General features: G+C 43.9%; 1 protein-coding gene across 2 annotated transcripts in view; it reads right to left on the bottom strand.

Moving 5' to 3' along the window:
- Positions 1 to 21,518, bottom strand: part of Gys2 (glycogen synthase 2) — a 43,402-nt gene extending 21,884 nt beyond the window's left edge. For both annotated transcript variants that reach the window (XM_021164570.3, XM_021164571.3), the window contains exons 1-7: positions 21,105 to 21,518; positions 11,399 to 11,580; positions 9,306 to 9,497; positions 7,513 to 7,695; positions 4,378 to 4,522; positions 3,236 to 3,353; positions 1,761 to 1,881 (exon numbers count right to left, since the gene is read on the bottom strand). In XM_021164570.3, the coding sequence (XP_021020229.1) occupies positions 1,761 to 1,881; positions 3,236 to 3,353; positions 4,378 to 4,522; positions 7,513 to 7,695; positions 9,306 to 9,497; positions 11,399 to 11,580; positions 21,105 to 21,225 (1,062 nt within the window). In that variant the 5' untranslated portion in view covers positions 21,226 to 21,518. The remainder of the gene's footprint in view (positions 1 to 1,760; positions 1,882 to 3,235; positions 3,354 to 4,377; positions 4,523 to 7,512; positions 7,696 to 9,305; positions 9,498 to 11,398; positions 11,581 to 21,104) is intronic.
- Positions 21,519 to 22,844: the final 1,326 nt, after the last annotated feature.

Below are 22,844 nucleotides of genomic sequence, written 5' to 3'. Positions count from 1 at the left end.
TGGCAGATGAGATTATTACTAATCACTTTCTTACATTGCAGTTTTAGGAAATCTTTCAGGATAATTGGCATAACATCTTGCTAAAGGAGGAAAAAAAATCTATATATCAAAAGCACTAAGGATACAATAATACAGAATTCAGGAAAGCCTAGATGGTCTCATTATCTGTTTTGTTTGTTTGTTTTAAATTAAGTGTGTACACATGAGCACAGAACTTGAGGAGATCAGAAGAGGGCATTGGATGCCGTGGAACTGGAGTGACAGGAGACTGTAAGCCTCCACGTGGGAGCTGGGAACCCAGCTCTGAATGCGCACGTGCACTCAACCACTGAGCCGTGTCCCCGACTCGAAGGGTCTCAACTGCTACACTCTTGTGTCATTTGTTCTATACTTCCCTGTGATAGGACTGGAGTATAAACTATTCACTTTAATCGATAGCTACAGCACGAAGCCATCTTCTACAGCAGTCCCTCCTGGCCTGTGTTTCTCGGCTGAATTCAATGGGAACCTCTTTTTAAGGCTAGCTTCGGGCTGGTGAGATGGCTCAGTGGGTAAGAGCACCCGACTGCTCTTCCAAAGGTCCAGAGTTCAAATCCCAGCAACCACATGGTGGCTCACAACCATCCGCAACGAGACCTGGCGCCCTCTTCTGGAGTGTCTGAAGACAGCTACAGTGTACTTACATATAATAAATAAATCTTAAAAAAAAAAAAAAAGGCTAGCTTCCGGAGCAAAAGTGGTGTGCTATTGGGAGTAAAACCTTCTTCCTGTTTCCAGGTGGTAGGCCACATCAGAGATGAACAGTTAGAGATCTGTGACCTTGGGGAACGGGTATAGCTGGGGAGTGGGGAGGAATGGAGCTTGCAAGATCTGTCATGTTCTATGGAAGACTCGTGCTAAAACACTTGGCTGCTTAACATGAAGAAGGACAGTCACAAGGGTGGCCAACAGGACACTGCACCATCACCCATCACAGAACTTGAGGACCTCCCTCCCTCCCTCCCTCCCTCCCTCCCTCCCTCCCTCCCTCCTTCCCTTCCCTCCCTCCCTGCTTCCTTCCTTTCTTCTTTCTTTCTTTCTTTCTTTCTTTCTTTCTTTCTTTCTTTCTTTCTTTCTTTCTTTCTTTCTTTCTTTCTTTCTTTCTTTCCTGACAGGGCTTCTCTGTATAGCCCTGGCTGTCCATCCTGGAACTCACTCCATAGACCAGGCTGACCTTGAACTCAGAGACACAGCTTCCTGTGCTTCCCCAGTGCTAGGATTCAAGGTGTGCACCACCACAGTTTATATTTGGTTTCTAATAAGTGATGCATGGCTCACGGTTTGCTTGACTTTGCTGTATCTACCTTTCAGCAAATTCCCATCAAGGAAAGGACCATTAAAATAACTTTCTGACATATAACATGCATAGTGTGAAGTTAGGACAAGTACTTTAAAGCATAGACAAGGATGCATGCGAGTGACATACGACTCCAATATGTAACTTGAGTGGCAGAGTCAGTCCCAGAATGATGATGTCGTTTTAAATGTTTTGTCGCATCTGAGCTGTGCTAAGATGACTGCTTCTGGGAGTCTGCTTTCTCTTCCATGATGTGGGTTCTTGCCATGGAAATCAGACTGGGTAGCAGACACCTTTACTGGCTGATCCATTTCACCTGCCCAAGGTGATGTCAAAATCAAATGCCCTCTTGGAAGCCAGTTCTTCACGCCTCACAGCAGAAAGACCTTCTAGAACCCTGTGCCACAGCTCAGAGCCTCCTTACCCTTAGGAGGAAATTAAGCCTGGATAAGGACTCCAGGAAGATGTCTGCTCCTTTGTTTGAGAACTCATATCTCCCAGCAATGAAGAGGAATAAAGTCTTCTCAAGATCAAAGTCCAGATGACTGAAACAAAACAAAGTGACTTCTGATAAAACACAACAACAACAACAAAATCCGCAGGAGCAAGTCTGTCTACGCAGAAGGGGGCGGGGAAAGAGACACATCTGTGATAATGCTTGGAACCATCTTGAAAAATGTGTGTGCCTGTGTGCCTGTGTGTGTCTGTGCATGTGTGTTTGTGTGTGTGTCTGTGTGTGTCTGTTTGTGTGTGTGTCTGTGTGTGCCTGTTTGCCTGTGTGCCTGTGTGTGTCTGTGTATGTGTGTTTGTGTGTGTGTCTGTGTGTGTCTGTTTGTGTGTGTGTGTCTATGTGTGTGTCTCTGTATGTGTGTCTGTGTTTATCTGTGTGTGTTTGTGTGTGTCTCTGTATGTGTGTCTGTGTGTGTGTTTGTGTGTATCTCTGTATGTGTGTCTGTGTATGTGTGTCTGTGTGTTTGTGTGTGTCTCTGTATGTGTGTCTGTGTGTGTGTTTGTGTGTGTCTCTGTATGTGTGTCTGTGTATGTGTGTCTGTGTGTTTGTGTGTGTCTCTGTATGTGTGCCTGTGTGTGTGTGTCTGTGTGTTTGTCTGTGTATGTCTGTGTGTATGTCTCTGTATGTGTGTGTGTGTCTGTGTTTGTCTGTGTATGTCTGTGTGTATGTCTCTGTATGTGTCTGTGTGTGTCTGTGTGTTTGTCTGTGTATGTCTGTGTGTGTGTCTCTGTATGTGTGTGTGTGTCTCTGTATGTGTGTCTGTGTTTATCTGTGTGTGTTTGTGTGTGTCTCTGTATGTGTGTCTGTGTGTGTGTTTGTGTGTGTCTCTGTATGTGTGTCTGTGTATGTGTGTCTGTGTGTTTGTGTGTGTCTCTGTATGTGTGCCTGTGTGTGTGTGTCTGTGTGTTTGTCTGTGTATGTCTGTGTGTATGTCTCTGTATGTGTGTGTGTGTCTGTGTTTGTCTGTGTATGTCTGTGTGTATGTCTCTGTATGTGTCTGTGTGTGTCTGTGTGTTTGTCTGTGTATGTCTGTGTGTGTGTCTCTGTATGTGTGTGTGTGTCTGTGTGTGTCTCTGTATGTGTGTCTGTGTTTATCTGTGTGTGTTTGTGTGTGTCTCTGTATGTGTGTCTGTGTGTGTGTGTCAGTGTGTTTGTCTGTGTATGTCTGTGTGTGTGTCTCTGTATGTGTGTGTGTGTGTCTGTGTGTAAACTCCCTTGGAGGTTAGAAGAGTTCATCAGAACCACCCCTATCCCCAGGCTAGACTTACAAGTGGTTGTGAGCCACCTGATGTGGGTGCTTGGGACCTCACAAGGGGAGCGTGTGTTCTTCACACCTGAGCCACCTCGGTAGCCGTGGTGCTTTTATTTCTGATTAAAGGAAAACATACCCATAGAAATGACCTCGAACGAAATCCTGTATCCTGGCCTTGTACATGGCGTGGAGATTTTGAAATTCATGCACTGCAGAAAACTTCTTAACATTCAAACCGTTCGGAGTCACTACGTCTGGAAAAGCAAAATAAAACCGTGGCAACTCTTTCCTGAGTAGGAATGCACTCCCTCTGTCACCTTTACTACCAGGAGTGGTAATAAACAAAGTAATAAATACATAAATAAATAAGATTTAAAAACCCTGAATTTGGTAGTTTCTTTAAAAGGCAATTTTCAGTTAGTGTGGGAGGGCAAACACAGGCAGTTTGTGGGTGACATGAAGTAGCAGCTGTGGCTTGCTTTTTTAAGGCAGAGAGAGAGAGAGACAGAGAGACAGAGAGAGAGAGACAGAGGGAGGAGGGGAGAGGGAGAGAGGGAGAGCCCAAAGCCCGTGCGCAATCTCAAAGAGGGGCGCTGTGGACAGACAGATCAACAGAGAAATGAGGTCATTGGCAGCCAGGGAGCGTGAGAATGAGTCGGCGTTGGTTGGGTTCTGTCAGTTTACTAGCATATCTGGGAAGAGAGAATCACAGTTGAGAAAAATCCCTCTGTAAGATGGTCTGTAGGCAACTCTGAGGTGCAGTTCCTTGAACAGTGATTGACGTGGGAAGGCCCAGCCCATTGTGGGGGTGGCCACCGATGGGCGGTCAGGGTGGTATAAGAAAGCAGGTTGTGAGCCAGGAGGAGCTGGCAGTTAAGCAGCCTTTCTCCATAACCTCTGCTTCCGTTCCTGCTTTGAGTTCCTGCCCTGACTTCCCTGAGTGATGGGCTGTGAGTGGTCAGGATGCGTGAGCTGAAACAAACCCTTTCCTCTCCAAGTTGCTTCGGTTCTGGTGTTCGTGACAGCAACTCCAAATCCTAGGGGAAATTGGGAAAGAAAAAGAACCCAGCCCAGCCCATTGTGCTGCCACTGTTCTCTCCTTGGGCTCTTATTTTCCACTTGTTTTTGCTTTATTCGGCAAAGCTTATTTATTTCTTGAAGACCCCACCTCTAGACACCCAAGTGGTCTCTGACAACTAGGACACCGCAGGTGAGAGCACAGCGATTAAGCAAGGGTGCTGCATGTGTTAGGGTGGCAAACCCAGCCTCTGTCTTTACCAGGCTTCCTCTTCAGCATGTGCTCTGCCTCGATGGCTGTGATTTCTGACACAGTGGTGAACACGTGCGCACAGTGCACGGATGCCCGCTCCATGCAGTAGCGGTGGTATATCTGCCTCTCCCCTGCCTCTTTGTCTATGTCGAACTGTTGAAGACAAACACACGTTCCTTACACGACCCCCTCCACATGCCAAGGTTTTCCTCAGAGCTGATTGAAGTTGTAAAGATCCCATTAAAGGACTGGTGGATATTAAGCCACTGGCTAGAGTATAAAATTGGTATTTATAACAGCACTGTTCACTTCAAGTCTGAAAAACGGCTATTTCATCACCTATAAAAAATTGATATTTGTTACATGTTTTCTTATCCCACAGTTCAGAAATGTAAGGATAATTCTAACTTCCAAGGATTTCTTTCTACATTTCCCATAAACAGTGAAGCATAAAATAACATTTTAAAAGGTTTTTAAAACAAACGTGGGGCTGGATAATGGCTCCATAGCTAAGAGCACTGTTTGGTCTTGCAGAGCACACAGGTTTGATTCCTGGCACCCGATGGCAGCTCACGACCATCTGTAACTCCATTTCCAGAAGACTAAAGTCCTCGGAAGCCACCAGGCACACACGTGGCACACAGACGCACTTGCAGGCAAAACACCTCCATACATAAAATTAAATTAAACATTAAGAAAAATAAAACGAACCTGACAATAATCTTGACCCTGAAAGTTTGGATATTTATTATCCTACTTAATCTTCTGAGAGAGAAAAGGTTGAGTGTTTCTTTTTCCTTGGTTACGTACTCCTTCCGGGTTAATTTCAAAGAAGTGTATGCTCACGCTAAATAACAAATATGTCACACCGTGGGCTCACCTGTCCTTTTGGTTTGGTTTGGTTTTGGCTTTGGCTTGCTTGTTTGTCTGTTTTTCAAAACAGGGTTTCTCCGTAGCACCGTAGGCTGTCCTGGAACTCACTTCGTAGACCAGGATGGCCCCCAACTCAGAGGGAATTGAATACCTCTGCCTCCCTAGTGCTGGGTTTAAAGGCGTGTGCCACCGCTGCTTGGCTTGGTATCATCTTTTACTATATTTTTTTATGAGATTACATAGTGCTCTCTGGATATTTTTATCTAACAAACAACAAACAAACAAACCCCCAGAAATCAAGTCCTTAATAAGCCTTCTTTAAACTTTACTCAACCAGTGTCACATCTCACAAGGCTTCCGGTGACACCGGCAGTGTCTAAGAGAAAACAAGACTCATGTGTATTCAGAGCCACGGGATGTCTTCAGCAGTGTTCAGCACTGCTGTTCACCCTTTGTTTCATCCTCACGAAACTCGCTCATGCACTCTGTCTTCATTTCACAGGAGGGGAAACAGAACCTTCTAGACCTCAGGAAACTTGCCCAAGGCCACATTTACACTAAATGTCTTATTTGAGGTGCATAATTTGATATATTTAAATATTGCCTAAATCTATGTCTGGTGTGAGCACAGGATCCCTTGCTGTAAAAAATGCTTATGAATTTAACTCAAAACCTGATTTTTGGCTACTTGTTACCCACAGTGGCTGGCTGAACAGTTCACGAGAATGATGGGCTTGAATTACATATCACATATCTGAATATACTTGAGATATGTAACCATCATTAGAGGCATAAAGATGTAGCTATTTCCTTCAACCAAAGGGCTTGTTCTAATCTATCTGTGTACTATAAAGTGTCTGTCCCTAAATAAAACTACTCATTACACATTATTAGTTTTTTTTTTTTTTTTATTATTGGCTGCGTGTCTGTAAGACCACGCAGCAGTGCAGAGTGAAGGATCCCATTGTCGGGCTAAGCTCCAAGCCTGACCTTCACAGGACATGCTGCACTGCTCAGTGCCCATCAGAGAGAGCTGCTTTGCCCTCATTAGGTGGCTGTTACCATGCATGGTTTGCAGGTCTGCTCAGTCTCCTGCCTTTCTAAATAAATCCCTGTTGACTTTATGTAAAGCCTAGATCTTAGCACGGGCTGACCTTTGTGTAGGGCAGCTCTCATTAGCTCCACTGTCTGCACAGTGAGAGGCTTTCAGGAGCTTCCTCTAGCATTCCAAATGTGTTTGAGACAGCAGCATAAACTTCCCAGGCTACTGATTATTATTCATGAATGTGCATCTGCGGACACACACATTCTGATTCACAGGATCGCAGAACTTTGAATGCTGGGAAAGATTTTTTAAAAACTCAAATTTTCACCTTCTTGATTTCCCTAATAGTGAAGCCAAACTTTTAAGCCCTAAACTGACTTGATAAGTAAAATGAATATTAAATATTTATCTTTTTAGATGTATGGCAGTCAAATGTGTGCTTTAAATAAACTTGCTGCTCTTGCAGAGGACCCGAGTTCAATTCTCAGGACACATGCGAACAGTTCACAGCAACTTGTAATTCCAGCTCCAGACTTGATGCCCTCCTTTGGCCTCCAAGGGCACTTGCGCACATGTCAAATATACCCACACAGACACATAAGTAAAATTAAAAGATAAAAGAAACTTATGATGCTAACCTAACTAATGGAAAATGGAAGAAAGATTCAAAACTGAATGATTGGGGGGTCACAGAGCTGAGCAATGTGTAAACCGAACAGCTACATCATCAGATGCCTACCTCTACTTCCAGTGCCAGCTGCCCTTGCAGCCTTGGAAGCATGTCACCTGTGCACTGCAGAAATACAGAAAGAAGCTGACCTACCCACAGTGCTCGCCGATAAATAGCTCACATGGAGGATAGAGGAGATAAAGCTAACAGACCCCAGTAATCTAACTGCCTTCATCAGACCTCAAATTCTGGAAGGAACAGGAGCCTATGTCTGGCTATGCACAGCATCCCTGTTCTGTCACACCCGTCTGGATCCGTCTCCCCAGAGAGGGAGCAGAATTCAGGTCTCTCGACCTCCACACTTCACTGCACTCTGAGCAAAATTAAGCTCCCTCCACCTCTATCACCCAGGGGAAGCTGCTCTGTGAATCCTGATTAGCTGAAAGGGCATCACTGCCATGTGGTTGTTAGCTCAAATGTAGCAATCAATATCTTTCATCTTTGGGCTTCAGTGAACGGAAAGGAAGGGGCTGAGGGGGCTGGTGGGTGTATTACCTTGTCAAGCTGGTTGTAGAAGTCAATATTTGCTGCACAGAGATACCGCCCAAGCAGTGTGGCATGGGTTGTAAATATTGTGGCAATGGGGAGTTTCCTGGCACGAGAAAGAATCAGCCCAGTCCCAGCCTGCCATTCATGGAATTGGGCAATGACGTGTTTACCGTCTGCGTGGTCTGTCACCTGCATCAGAAGAAAACACTTTAGAAAAGTTTTTGTTGACGCTTGATCTTGACCATTGCCCACAGCAGGACAGATGTGAGACGTGGCAGTCTTACCTCTCTTAAAAGGGCATAAACTTGGAGCATGCAAACTTAGCAAGAGAAAGTAAGATTTACTGACAAGTTGGTCAAGTCCATCTATTTATATCTTAATCCTCTCTTTTAGGAATGGGCTATATTTGTTTTTGCATCCATAGGATACATATAAGTATTATGAAGAGTAATATCCATTATACTATTAATAATTTGAATAAACATTCAATTGATAGTAATGTTCATTGAGTAAATGACTCAATAACAGAAGCAATGCTTTTGAAGAAATCAAGAGAATCTATTGAGTCTACCCAAGAGAGTTTCTTTCAAAGTCTCTCTCTCTCTCTCTCTCTCTCTCTCTCTCTCTCTCCCTCTCTCTCTCTCTCTCTCTCTCTCTCTCTCCCTCTCTCTCTCTCTCACGCGCGTGCGCTCACACGCACACGCACATGCACACACACACACACACACACACAAATACGCTTTCATACCAAATCACTCTCCCCCCTTGTGGCTGGTTTCCAACTTGAGGCCATGGCTCAGGCAGAAAGACTATAGAGAAAAGTTGGTGGTGCTCACTGGTGCCAAAGGACTGCATATCTGTTACCACAACAGGCTTTTCCCAAAGTATGAACCATCTTCCCCTCTACTACTACCAAGAAGCCGATGGCCACCTTCTCCAGCCAGCCCCTGGTAGGTATTGTATAGGACTTCATTAGACAGATATGTTACTCTGTCCTTAGCTTCCCTCCTCACTGGGGTCCCATTCCTTCAGATCTGACTTCCAGCTTAGATGCTGCCATCTAGAAGTGATGAAAACGTGCAGACAAACCCTACTACTGTGCTTTGAGGAGTTGAGAGAATAGAGGCTGGGCTCATTTAACAGACTGGCCTCCAGTGCTCTTTCTCTGTGCACTGCTGGGCTATTCTGTTGCAAAGGACTCCTGAGTAGCAGCTACTGAGGCTAATTCAGCTGTTAGTGTATAATGGAAATGTTAAGAAGCCACTGTAAGGGCACCTGTATCCATAATACACAAAACACAATGTTCCAAGTCTTTCCTGCTGTCTAGAATTTATTTGCACTTTTCATGATGTATATCTTTTTTATACTTATATTTTGGATTTTATCTACATAAGCAGGCAATATATCTGAATAGTTTTCTTTGTTTTTAACTTAATTTATTTTTTTTCTTATTCACTTTACATCCTTCTCCTCTGAGCAAGTGGAAGTCCCTCTGGCTATCCCTCACCTTGGCACTGCAAGTTCCTGTAGGCTAGGTGCTTTCTTTCTCACTGATGCCAGACAAGGCAGCCCTAGCTGGGTGTTTTACATATATGATTCTATTTAAATAATACACAAGATAAATAGTAATAAGTTTTCCTACTCTGTTGCCAAGGTTGGCACATAGTTTATTTCCTTGAAATTCTTTTTAAATGCATTATGACAATCAATAAAAGCATGAGCTCCAAACGCTTGGGTCACTGTGGATCCTCAGCACAGTAGGCTGCCCCTCTGTTCTGTCAGTGTACTGCAAACTGTACCTCCTTTAAGAACCAGGCCGTTAAAGACCCAAATATGAGCATGTCATTGGCTTCTCGGTCATGATGAGGGATGCCAACGCCACAAGCTTCCCAGAAGTCACCCTTCCATCTGTCCAGGTTCCATGCTGAGGAGCTGATGTCAAAGAGCACCACGTAGGGACTCCCTTCTATGAGCCATCTTCCAAAATGCACCTGACATGGAAAGAAAGCATAGCCGCTGTCGTATTAAGTACAACGTAAGAGAAGGCCGTATATTTGGACTTAGTCTGTGTAGCCATTATTTGAGGAGGGTTACGATTTGCATGTGAAATGTCCTCTACAATGGTATTTCCTTGGTCACTTGGCCCCAGCTCATGGTGCTGCTGGGGAAGGTTATGAAATTTTTAGAAGGTGGAGCCTCACTGTAGGAAGGCCTTGATTTTTTTTATAGCCAGGCCCCACTTCCTGAGTCTTTCTGCTTCCTGGATGCAGATACAATGTGATCAGCCAGCCTCCTGCTCCTGCTGCCATGACTGTCCTGCCTGCTGCCATATCTTTCCTGCCCTGGTGAAACATATCCCTCTATAATTGCAAGTCAAACAAGACCGTTCTCCCTTACTTTTGTCGGAATATTTTATCACAACCCCAAGAAAGAAACTAAGACAAAAATCAACAGCAGACCAAGTGTCGCTGTGTCAATGTGAAGTGTTTCCCTGAAGACAAATGCTCAAATGTCAAAAGCCTTTGGACGTTGGTGTTATCTCTGGAGTTTTCTGTATATAAGATCAGACTACCTTAAATGGTGACAATTTGGCTTTATTCATTTTAACTTGAATGCCATTTCTTTCTTTCTCTTGTCTTACTAGTCTGGCTGGGATTCCTAGTGCTAGGCTACATAAAATAAAAATTTCACAAGTTCTTTGTTTTACATCTTAGAAAGCATTTAGCTTTTGAACCATAAAGGTTCAATAGACTTAACTGATTAATTCATTCATGAATTCACAACTAAAAGCTATTAGAATGGGGGACATTTGAGGGGTATTTAATCAGTCCCTAGCCCCTCCTGGATGCCCTTTGCTTGTGTTTACTATGAGCAGAGCAACCCTCTAAGCCATATTTCCACCACTATGATATTTCATCTTACCACACCCCTAAAGCAATGATGATAGCTAAGCCCAGACTAAACCCATGAAGCCAAAGAGAATTTCCTCTTGTGAATTGCCTCTCGGGTAGTTGCCACCGTTGATTGACCAATTGAGCTGCACGCAGCTGTGATGACAGCTGATGTTTGCACTTGAAGCTGAAGGGAGTGCCCACCCATCTGGGTGCCGTCTCCAGAGTCTGCTCTTTATTAAGTGAGGTCATTTCAAAGGCAGGGGTCCGGATCCTGTGACTTCTGCTTTTCTGTTCCTTGTTACCTTCCTGGGATTCTGTGCTGTACTCGGTTCAACTTCCTAGCATGAGAAGCACTCGTTATGTAATCCAGTCTGGCTATTTGCTACCACATGGCAAGTCTGAGTGTTTTGCCTGCATTTTTGTCTGTATACTGTATATCTGCCTGGTTCTCAAGGGAGCAAAAGAAGGCTGTTTGAACCACTGGTACTGGCATTACAAACTTTTCTCCACTAACTCCCTTTTGGTCAGGGCATTTTATCATAGCAACAGAATATATTATTTTATTTTGTACAAGAGTAAGGTTCTATCTAACTTAGACCCCAAGGCCTCATGCACACTAGCCAAGCACTCTACTGTTGAACTACATCCCCAGGCCCATATAAAGAGTTTGGATGAAAGCGTGCTTTTAGTAAACCACTATCGAATAATGCCATCGACTCTTATGACTTTGGCCTCAATTTATGTACAGCTTTTTCAAGACCCCATCAACCCCGAATCTTCCTGGGGCTTCCATCTCCTCGTCCTGTTAGAGAATCTTAGCTTTCACAAGGGGCCTCAACTGCTGCTCTCTGTGTAAGAACAAGCACTGTCTTCCTTGTAAATCTCTTCCTCAGCTAGGTGGATTGTCTCCTCTGAGTTGGTGGGAGGTGTGTGTGTGGTGCTTTCTGGTAACAGTTTGTTTAGAGTTAGAGAGGAACAGGGCAGTCAGAATCTTTTACCTGGCAGCCATGTTTATTCATCGCATCCACAGCTTTTCTTACAGCATCGTTGACGGGCTCACATTGTTCTACTTGAGTCTTCATATTATGCTCAAAGTACGGACCTATCAGGAAGTAATTCTCTCCCCACTCATCGGCTGTCGTTTTGGCCTTGGTCTGGATCACAGTACAGATGCCCCCGACTGTGAAGGAGAAAACCTCTGTTCTTATCCAGTTGGCAAGCCAAGAGAAGAATGCCTGTCTATGACTCTGCTACTTAAAGTGACACTTTACTTAGCTTTTTAAAAGGGCAGGATCTAATGTGCTCTGAGGAGTGCAATCTGAACCTTCTCTAAAGCCACTCGAGGTGCCTGTAAAAGTGGCAAGCTGGCCAAGCAGCCATTCTAAGAACTCTTCAGAGAGGCCTGGAGGGAAGTAGTGTATATCTTAAGATGCCATCCACAGTTCAGGCTCTGCTACTACCATGGGCCTCTAAGGGGCTCTAGTCGATCCAAATAACAGTCTCTGCAATTTCCTAGTGCTGAGGAGCCAGTCCATTTCTACAGCATAGACAAGGTGCCTTTGAACAGGGGAACGAGCTGGGAAAGCTCGATGGAGGATGATTGGCCCAATTCTGGCATCAAGCCACAGATGTAAATGCCAAGTCTGGTGTATATGTGATGACTCTCCCTGCCCACTGGATCCCTAGAATTATTGTTTACTCCCCCTACCGCACCCCCACACTGACATTGCTGCTACCACTATTAAAACATAAGGCTAGAGAGAATGTACATTCTTGAGTCTAGCACACCACCATCTAGAAAGCTGTCCTTGAGGAAGCAGGAAAAAGATGCGTATATGAAGATAGCCACAGAGTCACTTATAATGCTGGAGAATTGGAAACCACTTAGACTGAACTAAGTAAGTCACATAACGAGTCTAAGGCTCAGTGTCAACCTGCTAAATGAGAATAAAATGCTGTTCATCTCAGAATGACAGAGTGGAAAAAAAGTACTGAAGGTTAGGGCTAATGAGTCTGGGGAGGTGACTTCGCTCAGTGGAACACAGCTTACCTGGTATATGCAAGACCCTGAGTTTGATTTGCAGCAACACACACACACACACACACACACACACACACACACACACGTGCACACACACATACACAGCTTAACGGGAAAGGTGATATTTGAATAAGAATAATATCACTTAAAAGGGTGACTAGAAGCCAGGTGTGGCGGCATACACCTTTAATCCCAGCACGCAGGAGGCAGAGGGAGGCAGCTCTCTTGAATTTCAGGCCAGACTCTTTAGAGTGAGTTCCAGGACAGCCAGGACTACACAGAGAAACCCTCTCTCAAAACAAAACAAACAAACAAGTAAAAGGTTGATTAAAACAATGTAAAATTAGAGGCAAGAGGGCATCCTGGAGCGGAACCAAACCATTCAAACAGTGCTGAGGTTAAAGCAAGCCTGAAGTGTCGGTGGAGTGTAGGTGGGCACGGTAGCAGTCACTTGATGGAATTGATTTGAGACTGGGCAGCAGATGTGAGGGACAGTGGAGGACAAAAGAAGGTCTCCAGGGAACTGGGCAGGACACTTCCCGCACCAGTCCTCAGTAATGGGTTTCCAGAATATGGAAATAGCCAGGACAGCTTCTTCAGTAATTTGTCCCTGCGCTTCTGTAGGTAACAGAATAACCCAGTAAGTCCTCGATAGAAAGACCTGTCCCCAGCCCTCAGATGGAAAGAGCTACCTTGTTACTTGTGTACTGAGAAAGTTTGTTTCTCACTGCCATTTCTTGAGTTTTCCATTTGCTCAGATACAGTTTTTAAAAACTGTTTTTATCTTTAATTTCTTCATTTCAGTTAAGTTTATGTTAGTAAATCTCATTAATAGTCACAGACAATGACTGTGATTTCCATCTGTGAATTTTTCTTTAGGTCTGGGTGAACTCTCTACTTCAGGAGAAAATGTCCTTTTTAAAAAAGATTTATTTATTTTATGTATATGAATACATTGTTGCTGTCTTCAGACACACCAGAAGAGGACATCGAATGCCGTTACACATGGTTGTGAGCCACCATATGGTTTCTGGGAATTGAATTCAGGACCTCTGAAAGAGCAGTCAGTGCTCTTAACTGCTGAGCCATCTCCCCAGCCCGGAAAATGTCTTTTGAGTAAGAGAAAACCAAGAGACAAATCCTGGTGCTCGCCTGTGATGTTAACAAGACTCCTTGCTGTACACAGAAGAGCTGGTGAGGCTCCTGAGCATAAAGACCGTTGAAGCAATTTTCACAAGATAACCGTCTTATGAACCTCATCAGTAAGGAAAGACTCCTTTTTTCTTTTCCCTTCCTTCCTTTCTTCCTTCCTTCCTTTCTTCCTTCCTTCCTTCCTTTCTTTCTTTCTTTCTTTCTTTCTTTCTTTCTTTCTTTCTTTCTTTCTTTCTTTCTTTCTTTCTTTCTCTTTCTTCCTTTCTTCCTTTTTTCTTTCTTTTTTTTGAAACAGGGCATCACTGTGTAGTTCTGGCTGTCCTGGGATTCACTATATAGACCAGACTGGCCTCACAATCACAGAGATATGCTTGTCTCTGCCTCCCAAGAGCTAATATTAAAGGCACACACTTCCACACCCAGTTTAAAAGTCACATCCTAACAAAATATAACATAATATATATCCATTGGCAAACAAAGCAAAACAGAAATCCCTGCCCATAAGAATATAAGGATTTCAAACTGATTCTCCTCTTCTGTAGGCCCAGCTCCCTCATCTATCTTCATCCTTCAGAAGGAAATACTATTAAGCCCCAAATTCCTTATCCACACACATTTGCACATATAACTTTTTTTTAAAAAAGGTTTATTTATCATACAAAGTGTATTGTATTTGTATGAGAATTTTGCTTTACTGCATGTGTATCATGTGTGCAATGCCTTCAGAGGTCAGAAGGGGGTACTGGAGACCCTGGTCCTGGAGTTACAGTGTGAGTGGCCTGGTGGGTGCTGGGAAAGGACTTTGGTCCTATGCAAGAACAATAGATGGTTTAACTCTGGCCATCTCTCCATCCCCTGCAGCCATATCCTGCCCATAGGCGTTAGAATATCCATATTTATTAAACTATAGGTCTCAAATTAACATTCATTTTGACTCTCATCGGTGCGGCTTCCTGTAGTGTGCCCTCTCACGACTTCCTACAGCCAGCTACAGTTCATCTGCTCTGTCTCCTGTCCACATTACACCACACTAAAACATATGGCAAAAAATGTAGTAGTCAAGCCATCATGATGTATATATAAAAACAGGGATGTGAACGGAATAGAATAGCAAACCTAGAAATGCGGCCATCTGTCTTCAGCCAGCTGACTTCTGACAAGGATATATGCCACGCACTCTGGTCGAGACAGCTTGACAGGTCGAGAGGCCTAAAAGCCACTCACGAGACAGAAAGTTTCACGGAAACTCACTCCTGGAGTCTGGTGTTCTCTTTAACCCATATATATATACTCATATTCTATTCCTACATTAGTCTGGTGTATGGATCCACGTGCTCTCTTTTAGTATTATCTTATTATAAGTGCCTTTTAAGATTGAATTCTGACATAGCTAAGTCTTCACCAGTGTTCGAACGTCCTAGAAAGTCCTTGAGCTGACCATGGGCTTGGAATTCAGGAAGAATGTTGCCTGTTCAGTGACATTCAGAATTGCCTCTGGTATTACACTATCACTTAGAATAAAAACCAAGTCGCTCCCATATACAGGAATTTACAATGGTTTAGGAAGTAGATCAGGCTGTGGTTTTAGAGTATTACATTATTCATGAAATGGTTAGCTAGAACTGAACTCCCTAATTAGAACCATGACTTGGGTATGAAAGCCCTTGCCCTAGGAGTGTAAAGATCTCACACCTGGCTTCTAAGAATATTGCTGACCTTAGATAGGGCTGACTTTGTCTCAGTTATTTAATTGCCCAGTTCCTGCCAGTCTTTGTGTTTACATTCCTCTGTTTTGGGTAAGAGTCATTAAGCATCCGGTAACCTCATTTGTACCTTGCCGATGTGTCACCCAACTTTCCTATTTTCTTATGTATAAAAAGTTTGATGCTCAATTTGACAAATTACATTCAGATTCTACACAACCTCTCCTGTGTACATCTGTCTGTCATTCCATCTGACACTTTGCCCACCCGAGACTAGAGACCCGTTCCATGCAGACAAAGGGGCCCAGAGGGTCTGCAGCAGATATAAAGCACACACAATGGGGAAAGACGTGATTCTGGGGCAAAGTGGATGGAAAATTGGAAGCACAGCAATGGAACTAGACTGAGCACTCTTCCCAAAACTCAGTTCAAATGAACTCCATGCTTGAACTGGAGAGATGAGCTCACAGGAAGGACATGCAGAGGCCAGTCTCCAGAGCAGCGGAACAGATGAGCATGTACTGGACAGGACCCTCAAAGCACAGGAAACAACTGAACTCACACCAAAAGAAACAGTCAACAGAGTAAGCAGAGGCTTTTCCAAGACACCATTTGCCAGTTATTAGTCTCATAAAGAGTTAATATCAGGAGTATGTAAGAAACCCAGTTTAATAGCAAATAACCACTACCATATGGTAAGCATCAAACCTAAATAGACGTGTCTCACATGTGTCCTTATTCCTACATCAATTCCAGTGCCGTCTGGAAATCTGATAAAAAAAAAAATACCAGGTTCTCTTCTCAGAAACAGTCTCACCTTAGGCTGAGGAGAAGGCACAGCCATAAGGTGTTTGTGGAGCAAGCACGAGGCTCCCCAGTGTTGGCATAGACTTATGATCCCATCAGGCAGGCACCTGGGGCTCTACGGGTTGGTAGTCTAGCCTTAGGTAGCTGGAAAGAGCCCCTGTCTCCAAAAACAACTCACTCCAGCTACGTACTGAAAAGCTAGTCTCCAGTGATATTTCAACCCATGGGCAGTCCTGGTTAAAAATCAGTGGTCACAAAACAAAAAGAGGCATGGAGTTTGGGAAGGAACCTGAGGAATGGGGTAAGATGATAGGGTGAGAGGGAGATGAAAGATAGAGAGTGTGTGTGTGTGTGGAGGGGGGAGTAAACAGAAAATACATGTATGGAAAGATCAGAGAACAAATTTAATTAATAGAAAACACACATTAGAAGTGAAGGACAGGGATAGCATTGAAAATGTAATTGAGGAAAATATGTAATAAAAAATATTTAAAAAAAAAAAAGAAGTGAAGGACAAAATGACATAACCTTCAGGAAGTTAGATACAGCTGGAAATTATCATAAGCAAAACAAACAGGACCCAGCATGGCAAACACTGTGTTTTCTGTCATTTGTGGATATTAGATTTATCTCCTTAGAGGTAATAATTCATCAGGAGTTTCACAATCTGGTCCTGGCTGGTCTCTGATCTCTGCACAGATTTCTGTTTTCTACCTCAGGTCTATAAGTGGGGCACGCTATGCATCATGGTTTACACACCATGAGTCTTGGGTGTGCAGTTACACGCACACACCACTCTCTCTGCCTGGTTGCCTCCTTCACTGTCTTTGCCTCACAATGATTCAGCCCATAGGTCTCAGCACAAGCTCTAGACAGCTTTCCCTTGACACCAGACTGGGCTGGGAATTCTGCCCTAACCAACAACACACAGTAAGTTTACAACCTTGTTCTGCCTTTATGTTCATCACCCTGCATGATAAAATGCACGGCAGTGACCTATCTTCCCACACATCTGTGCATTTCAGAGAACTGGCATCAATTCTGTACTGTTCAAGCCATTTCTCTACCCTCCAGTCTGTCTTCCCTCAAAGTGCCTGACATTATAGTAAACACTTGGTGCTCTTTATTAAATAATGGCTGGAGAGTTGTAATAATAAATGGGTGGATGAATAGAAAGCAACCACCTGAGGCTGCTGTGCACCTAAGGCTGGTGTGCACCTGAGGTTGGTGCCCACCTGAGGTTGCTGTGCACAGGCAGGCCAGGTTGTTTTAAGAATAAAGTCTTATATGGCTGTCTCCTGAGCGGCTTTGCCAGAGCCTGACAACTACAGAGGCAGATGCTCACAACCAACCATTGGACTGAGTGTGGGGGTCCCTGATGAAGGAGTTGGAGAAGGGTCAGAAGGAGCTGAGGGGGTTTGCAACCTTATGGAGGGAGCAACAGTGTCAACACACCAGACCCCCCAGAGCTCCCAGAGACTGGACCACCAACCAAAGAGTACACGTGGAGGGACCCATGGCTCTGGCCACATATGTGGCAGAGGATGGCCTTGTTGGACATCCGTGGGAGAAGAGGCCCTTGAGTCTGAGGGTGTTTGATGCCCCAGTGTAGATGAATGCCAGGGCGGGAAGACAGGAGTGAGTGGGTGGGTGGAGGAGCACCCTCATAGAGGTAGTGGGAGGGAGAATGAGATAGAGGGCTTCCAAAGGGGAGACCTGGAAAGGGAAAAACATTTGAAATGTAAATGAAGAAAATATCCAATAAAAAAGGCATCTCTCATTAAATTAAAAAAAGAATAATATCTAATAACCACTATTCCTTTCCCTGTTGTGTTCGCCATATTTCTGTCATTCACTCAAAATTCTCACACTGGAAAATCGTTTTGCCTCCCTCAGATGTCTTTTGTGGGACTGGAGAGATGGCTCAGGGGTTAAAACCTCTCCTTGCTCTTGCAGAAGACTCAAAATCCTTCCCCAGCACCCACGTGCTCACATCTGCCTGTCACTCCATTTACAGAGGTTCGGATGCCCTCTTCTGGCCTGCATGCACACTTCATGCACACGGTACAGTGATGTGCATGCAGGCAAGCACTCATACATATAAAGTTTAACAATAAAAATGAAACCTGTTTTTAAAATGTGTTTGTTTTCTTGGACATGAATACACTTCCTTGCTTGCCACAGATCATCATAGGATGGCCAGAGGACACTGTATTCTCTTTACTCATGAAGCATGTGATATTTAGATAGATGGATTTTTTTGGTTTTGCTTTCCTTGAAAGCTTCAAAAATCTCTGATATTTTTCCATAGGTCAAAGTTATTCATCTGTGTAACAGTTTCTTAGACAGTGAACATTTTAGTATTTAGTTGTTACATGTATTTAGTTGTTATTTAGTTGCTACATGTATTTAGATGTTATTTGGTTGTTATATGTATTTAGTTGTTATGTAGTTGTTATATGTATTCTCACCAGACTAAATGTTCTTCCCATCTTTGCCATGTATGGGGTCAGCAGGTTCCCCCATATGGCCTCTCAGCTATGAGACAAGGGAGGCTGGTTTGTAAGCTCTAAGATGCCTCATGTCATACCCACAAACTGACAGGACTACAGACTCAAGTTAGATTTTAGAAAGGAGCTACGATAGCTAGATTCATTACCTAAATAAAACTTACATTGAAAATATTAAGTTTGTGCTCAAGATGTCAGCATGAATAGAGAGCACTCTTAAAACCAATCAACAGGAGATGAGACATGGCTCATCAGGGAAAAGCATTCGCTGCCCTACTTGGGTTCAACTCTGGCTCTCACAGGGCAGCTCCCAACCCTCTGTAACTCCAGGTCCAAGAGGCCGGACACCCTCGTCTAATCTTTTCTGCACAGGAGCACCTACATACTGCAACCAGAACATTCATATATACAAACAAAAGCAAAATGTTTTTTAAAATAAGAAAGCCAAATGAGCATGTTCTATATGCCAGGGACTTCTCTAGAGCTGAGGTCATCACACATGTCACCAACACGTAAGATACCCCCTTCCCCCTAAGGCTCCAATTTTCATGAGTGATGCCTTCTGATGCCCCATTTATGTTTGTTCAATGGAGAGAAGAGAAGGAAGAAGGGTCATGCCGGTGTCAAGGGCTTGTGCACGGGTCTTTAGGACTGACTCCCAGTGCTAACCCCACCCCAGCCTTTCCCCTCCAAAACCTCTGTCCAGGGGTTCCTGTGTACTCTGCAGAGAAAACCTTTCACTCCAGGGAGACTCTGGGACTCGTGTGTAGTAGTGGTAGCCCTATTTGCAAGAACCCTGGCCTTATTCAGAAACTGTAGAGACAGAATTGGTGAGTGTAAAGGGACATTTGAAAGAACTGTGTGCACAACACTCCCCTCCTCTGTGCTAAGGTCCGGTCCTCTCTGCTCCTCTCATCAGTTCAGAGGATGAAGAGTTCATCCTTTGAGCTGCGTCTGAGGGCATCTAAACAGAGGAGCCCTCTGCTGACTTTCCTTTTATGTATTTCCTAAATGTGTACTGGGGGAACTTTGAACAGTCAGCATAAGGAGGAAGCCAGGACAGAGTGTAAATACAATCCTGCGTATGCGTGCGTACACAAGATGCACGTGGCACACGTGCGGGTACTTGTTCCCGTGGGTGCACGTGTGAGAGCATGTGCACACACACATATAGGCCAGAGGTCACCAAAGTCCTGTTGACTTTGCTTTGTGAGACAGGGTCTCACTTGCTTGGAGTTTACCCATCCTGCTAGGCTGGCTGGCCAGTCAGCCTCTGGGGCCCACCTGCTTCCACCTCCACAGCCCTGGGATAACAGGCATCTCTAGCCACACCCAGCTTCTTCACTTGAGTTTCAGGGGTGGAACTCGGGTCCTTATGCCTGCCAGAGGAGCATTTTACTGACTGAATTATCTTCCCAGACTCAGCAATTATAATTCCAACTCTAACATTATGCTGACCCTCAACATGTGCAAGGAAGAAAGAGAATCCTCATTCATTCTCAGCTCCCATCTTCAATTTGTAAAGCTTGTATCATTTGCCTTCTCCCCTCATCTCTCTGACAGGCTTTGTATGATCATGGAGAATTCAGCCTTCGAAATCTATTCACCTGTTAATATTCCCTTGAGAGTTTTAAAGCAGGCGTAATGGCACACACTTTTTAATCCCAGCACTTGAATCTGTGATTTTCCAGGCCAACCATAACTAAACTGTGAGTTCATATGTCAACACCCTAAAGCTGGAAGATATCAATCTCTAAGAGTTGATTTTCACATAGCCTTATAAATACCTCTATTAGGAAAATCACTTAGGTTGCCTCATCCTTCATTTTTAAAAGCACATTTTCTATATATGCATAGCATTGGAGAAAAGGTTAATTTTAATCTTTCTCAGTAGAACACAATTTAAATGAAACTCTAACTTCAATCTTATCTTGAATTCTTAGAAGCATTAAACACTAATAGCATGGAGAGGTAACATTTCTGATTAGTCCTGGCCACGTATAGCTTTTCCTCTAAGAAAAGAACTTCTTAATTTGCTTCTGATTTATAAGAAAAATGCTCAGACAAAATGATAACTTGCCCCTTGGTCTTGCCAACTTTATAGGCCCCAGTACAGGGGAACACCAGGGCCAAGAAGTGGGAGTGGGTGGGTAGGGGAGCAGGGTGGGGGGGAGAGTATAGGGGACTTTCGGGATAGCATTTGAAATGTAAATGAAGAAAATACCTAATACAAAATTGGAAAAAGTTAAAAAACAAATTCCTACTTGGCCATGACATTCATTTACATTTCTAACATTAACAAGCCTATTGAGCCACTCACTACCCTTTTGAATTCTCTCCCTCTTCACCCCACATATAGGTTTATGTTTTCATTGCCTGTTGGAAAGAGTTTTATGACCTACAGACATCTTCAGAGCCAATGCTGCCCCATCACCCCTGGGGTCCCCTATGTCTCTGGCCCACCATGGCCAGTGTTGCGAGTAGTACAAACCTTTGTTGGTCACCTCCCAAGAAACTTCAAAAAGCAGTAACTCTTCCACAGGGAGCCTTTCAGCCTCCCACACAGGGAGCCCACCAAGGGATGTCACCGACAAGGAGCGGCCTCTGAGCATTCTTCTTCCAGCTGTGTGGTGCCGTTGGGGACCTGATTCAGCTGACTGCAGTCAGCACTGAGAAGCAGCGGCAGCCTTGGGATCGCCTCTACAGGGTGAGCCCGCAAGCTGAGGTCACATGAACTCAGCACAGCTGGATGAATCGTGCCCAGCTCCTTGCTGCCTTTTAGGAGAGGGCAGTGCCTCACAGTTATAATCCACACAGAAACCCAAAAACAAAAAACAAAAAATTGTAACTGAAACCTGACTATTCACAGCGGGGCAGGTAGCCAGAGGACAGACTGAGCATGACAGGAGTCCAGTCCTTTGACCTTTGGCCTTTAGATCAAACTCCTACACTCTCTGGATGCTTATTTTGTCATCGGCAGAAGCACAAGCAGGAGTTTCCCTCAGACACAAGCAGTTTTCCACAGACTGCATGGTGGTGCCTCGAGTCTACCCCAGCCTGTGCCTAGCTGTGGTCTTCCCTCTGCCTCTCCTTATTTAGAACTTTGAGTTTTATTCCCACTTATTTTATTCTAAATGTACAAACTGGATTGTGGTGAGAGGCCAGATCTCGATTCTCCTTAAATGCTGTACTTTTTTGGTATACAAAGGCATAAACCACGGCGGCATCTTTCTGCATAGCACATAAAGAATGTCATTTTGGTTGATTGATTGATTGTCAATCCCTATCTTAATGGCTAAAGAGAAATGAATTTTAGCCCCATTCATGGATTTTAAATGTCAAGTATTATGGGATTGATAGTATTTCATAATTCTGTGCTCAGGAAAGAATTAAAATATGGGGGAAAGTTGCAGAAGAGGTTAGGCTCTGAACTTTCACCGGATTACATCATCAGTAAAGGCCATGTACCACTTTTTCTGTATTTGTCAGTGTACAACTATGTATGTGCTTGTGTGTCTGCCCATACATACAAACACACATGCATATGAACAGACACACACCACCTTCCACACACTAATATTCCCAAAAGACAATTACAAGCATGCTTGATTTTTAACCATGTTCTTTACAAGTTTGGCTTGCTATCAACATGCCTACATTAATAGGCCTTTTTTCTTCCTTCAGAAAATTGATAATTGTCCCAAATACTCTTCTTGTTTGAATTTTAAGAATTCGGGCCAGCCAGAGGGTGCAGCAGGTGAAAAGCTTGCAGCCAAGCCCGATGACCTGGATTTGATCCTGGAACCCACATGACAGAAATAGATAGCCAGCTCCTACATGTCGCCATCTGACCTTCATACGTGTGTGGTGGTACACATAAGCAGTCACACACATACCACCCGCAAAAGAAATGCAATAGAGGAGCTGGGCGTGGTGGTGTACACCTTTAATCCCAGCACTCGGGAGGCAGTGGCAGGAGGATTTCTGAGTTTGAGGCCAGCCTGGTCTACAAGGTGAATTCCAGGACAGCCAGGGCTACACAGAGAAACCCTGTCTCAAAAAACAAACAAACAACAACAACAAACAAACAAACAAAACAAAAAGAAAAAAAGAAATGCAATAGAAAAATTTAAAAATAGAATTTTTAAAATTCTCACAAAACTAAATTGTTAATACAGTATAGAAAATTTTATTAGATTTTTTAAGCAACATCATTCAGCATTAACTTAAG

This window comes from Mus caroli, unplaced genomic scaffold, assembly GCF_978045245.1.
Source record: "Mus caroli unplaced genomic scaffold, Mus_caroli_1 scaffold_7, whole genome shotgun sequence".
Lineage (NCBI taxonomy): Eukaryota > Metazoa > Chordata > Mammalia > Rodentia > Muridae > Mus > Mus caroli.
Note: the sequence above shows the minus strand (reverse complement) of the source record. Positions and strands in the feature narration are given on the sequence as shown.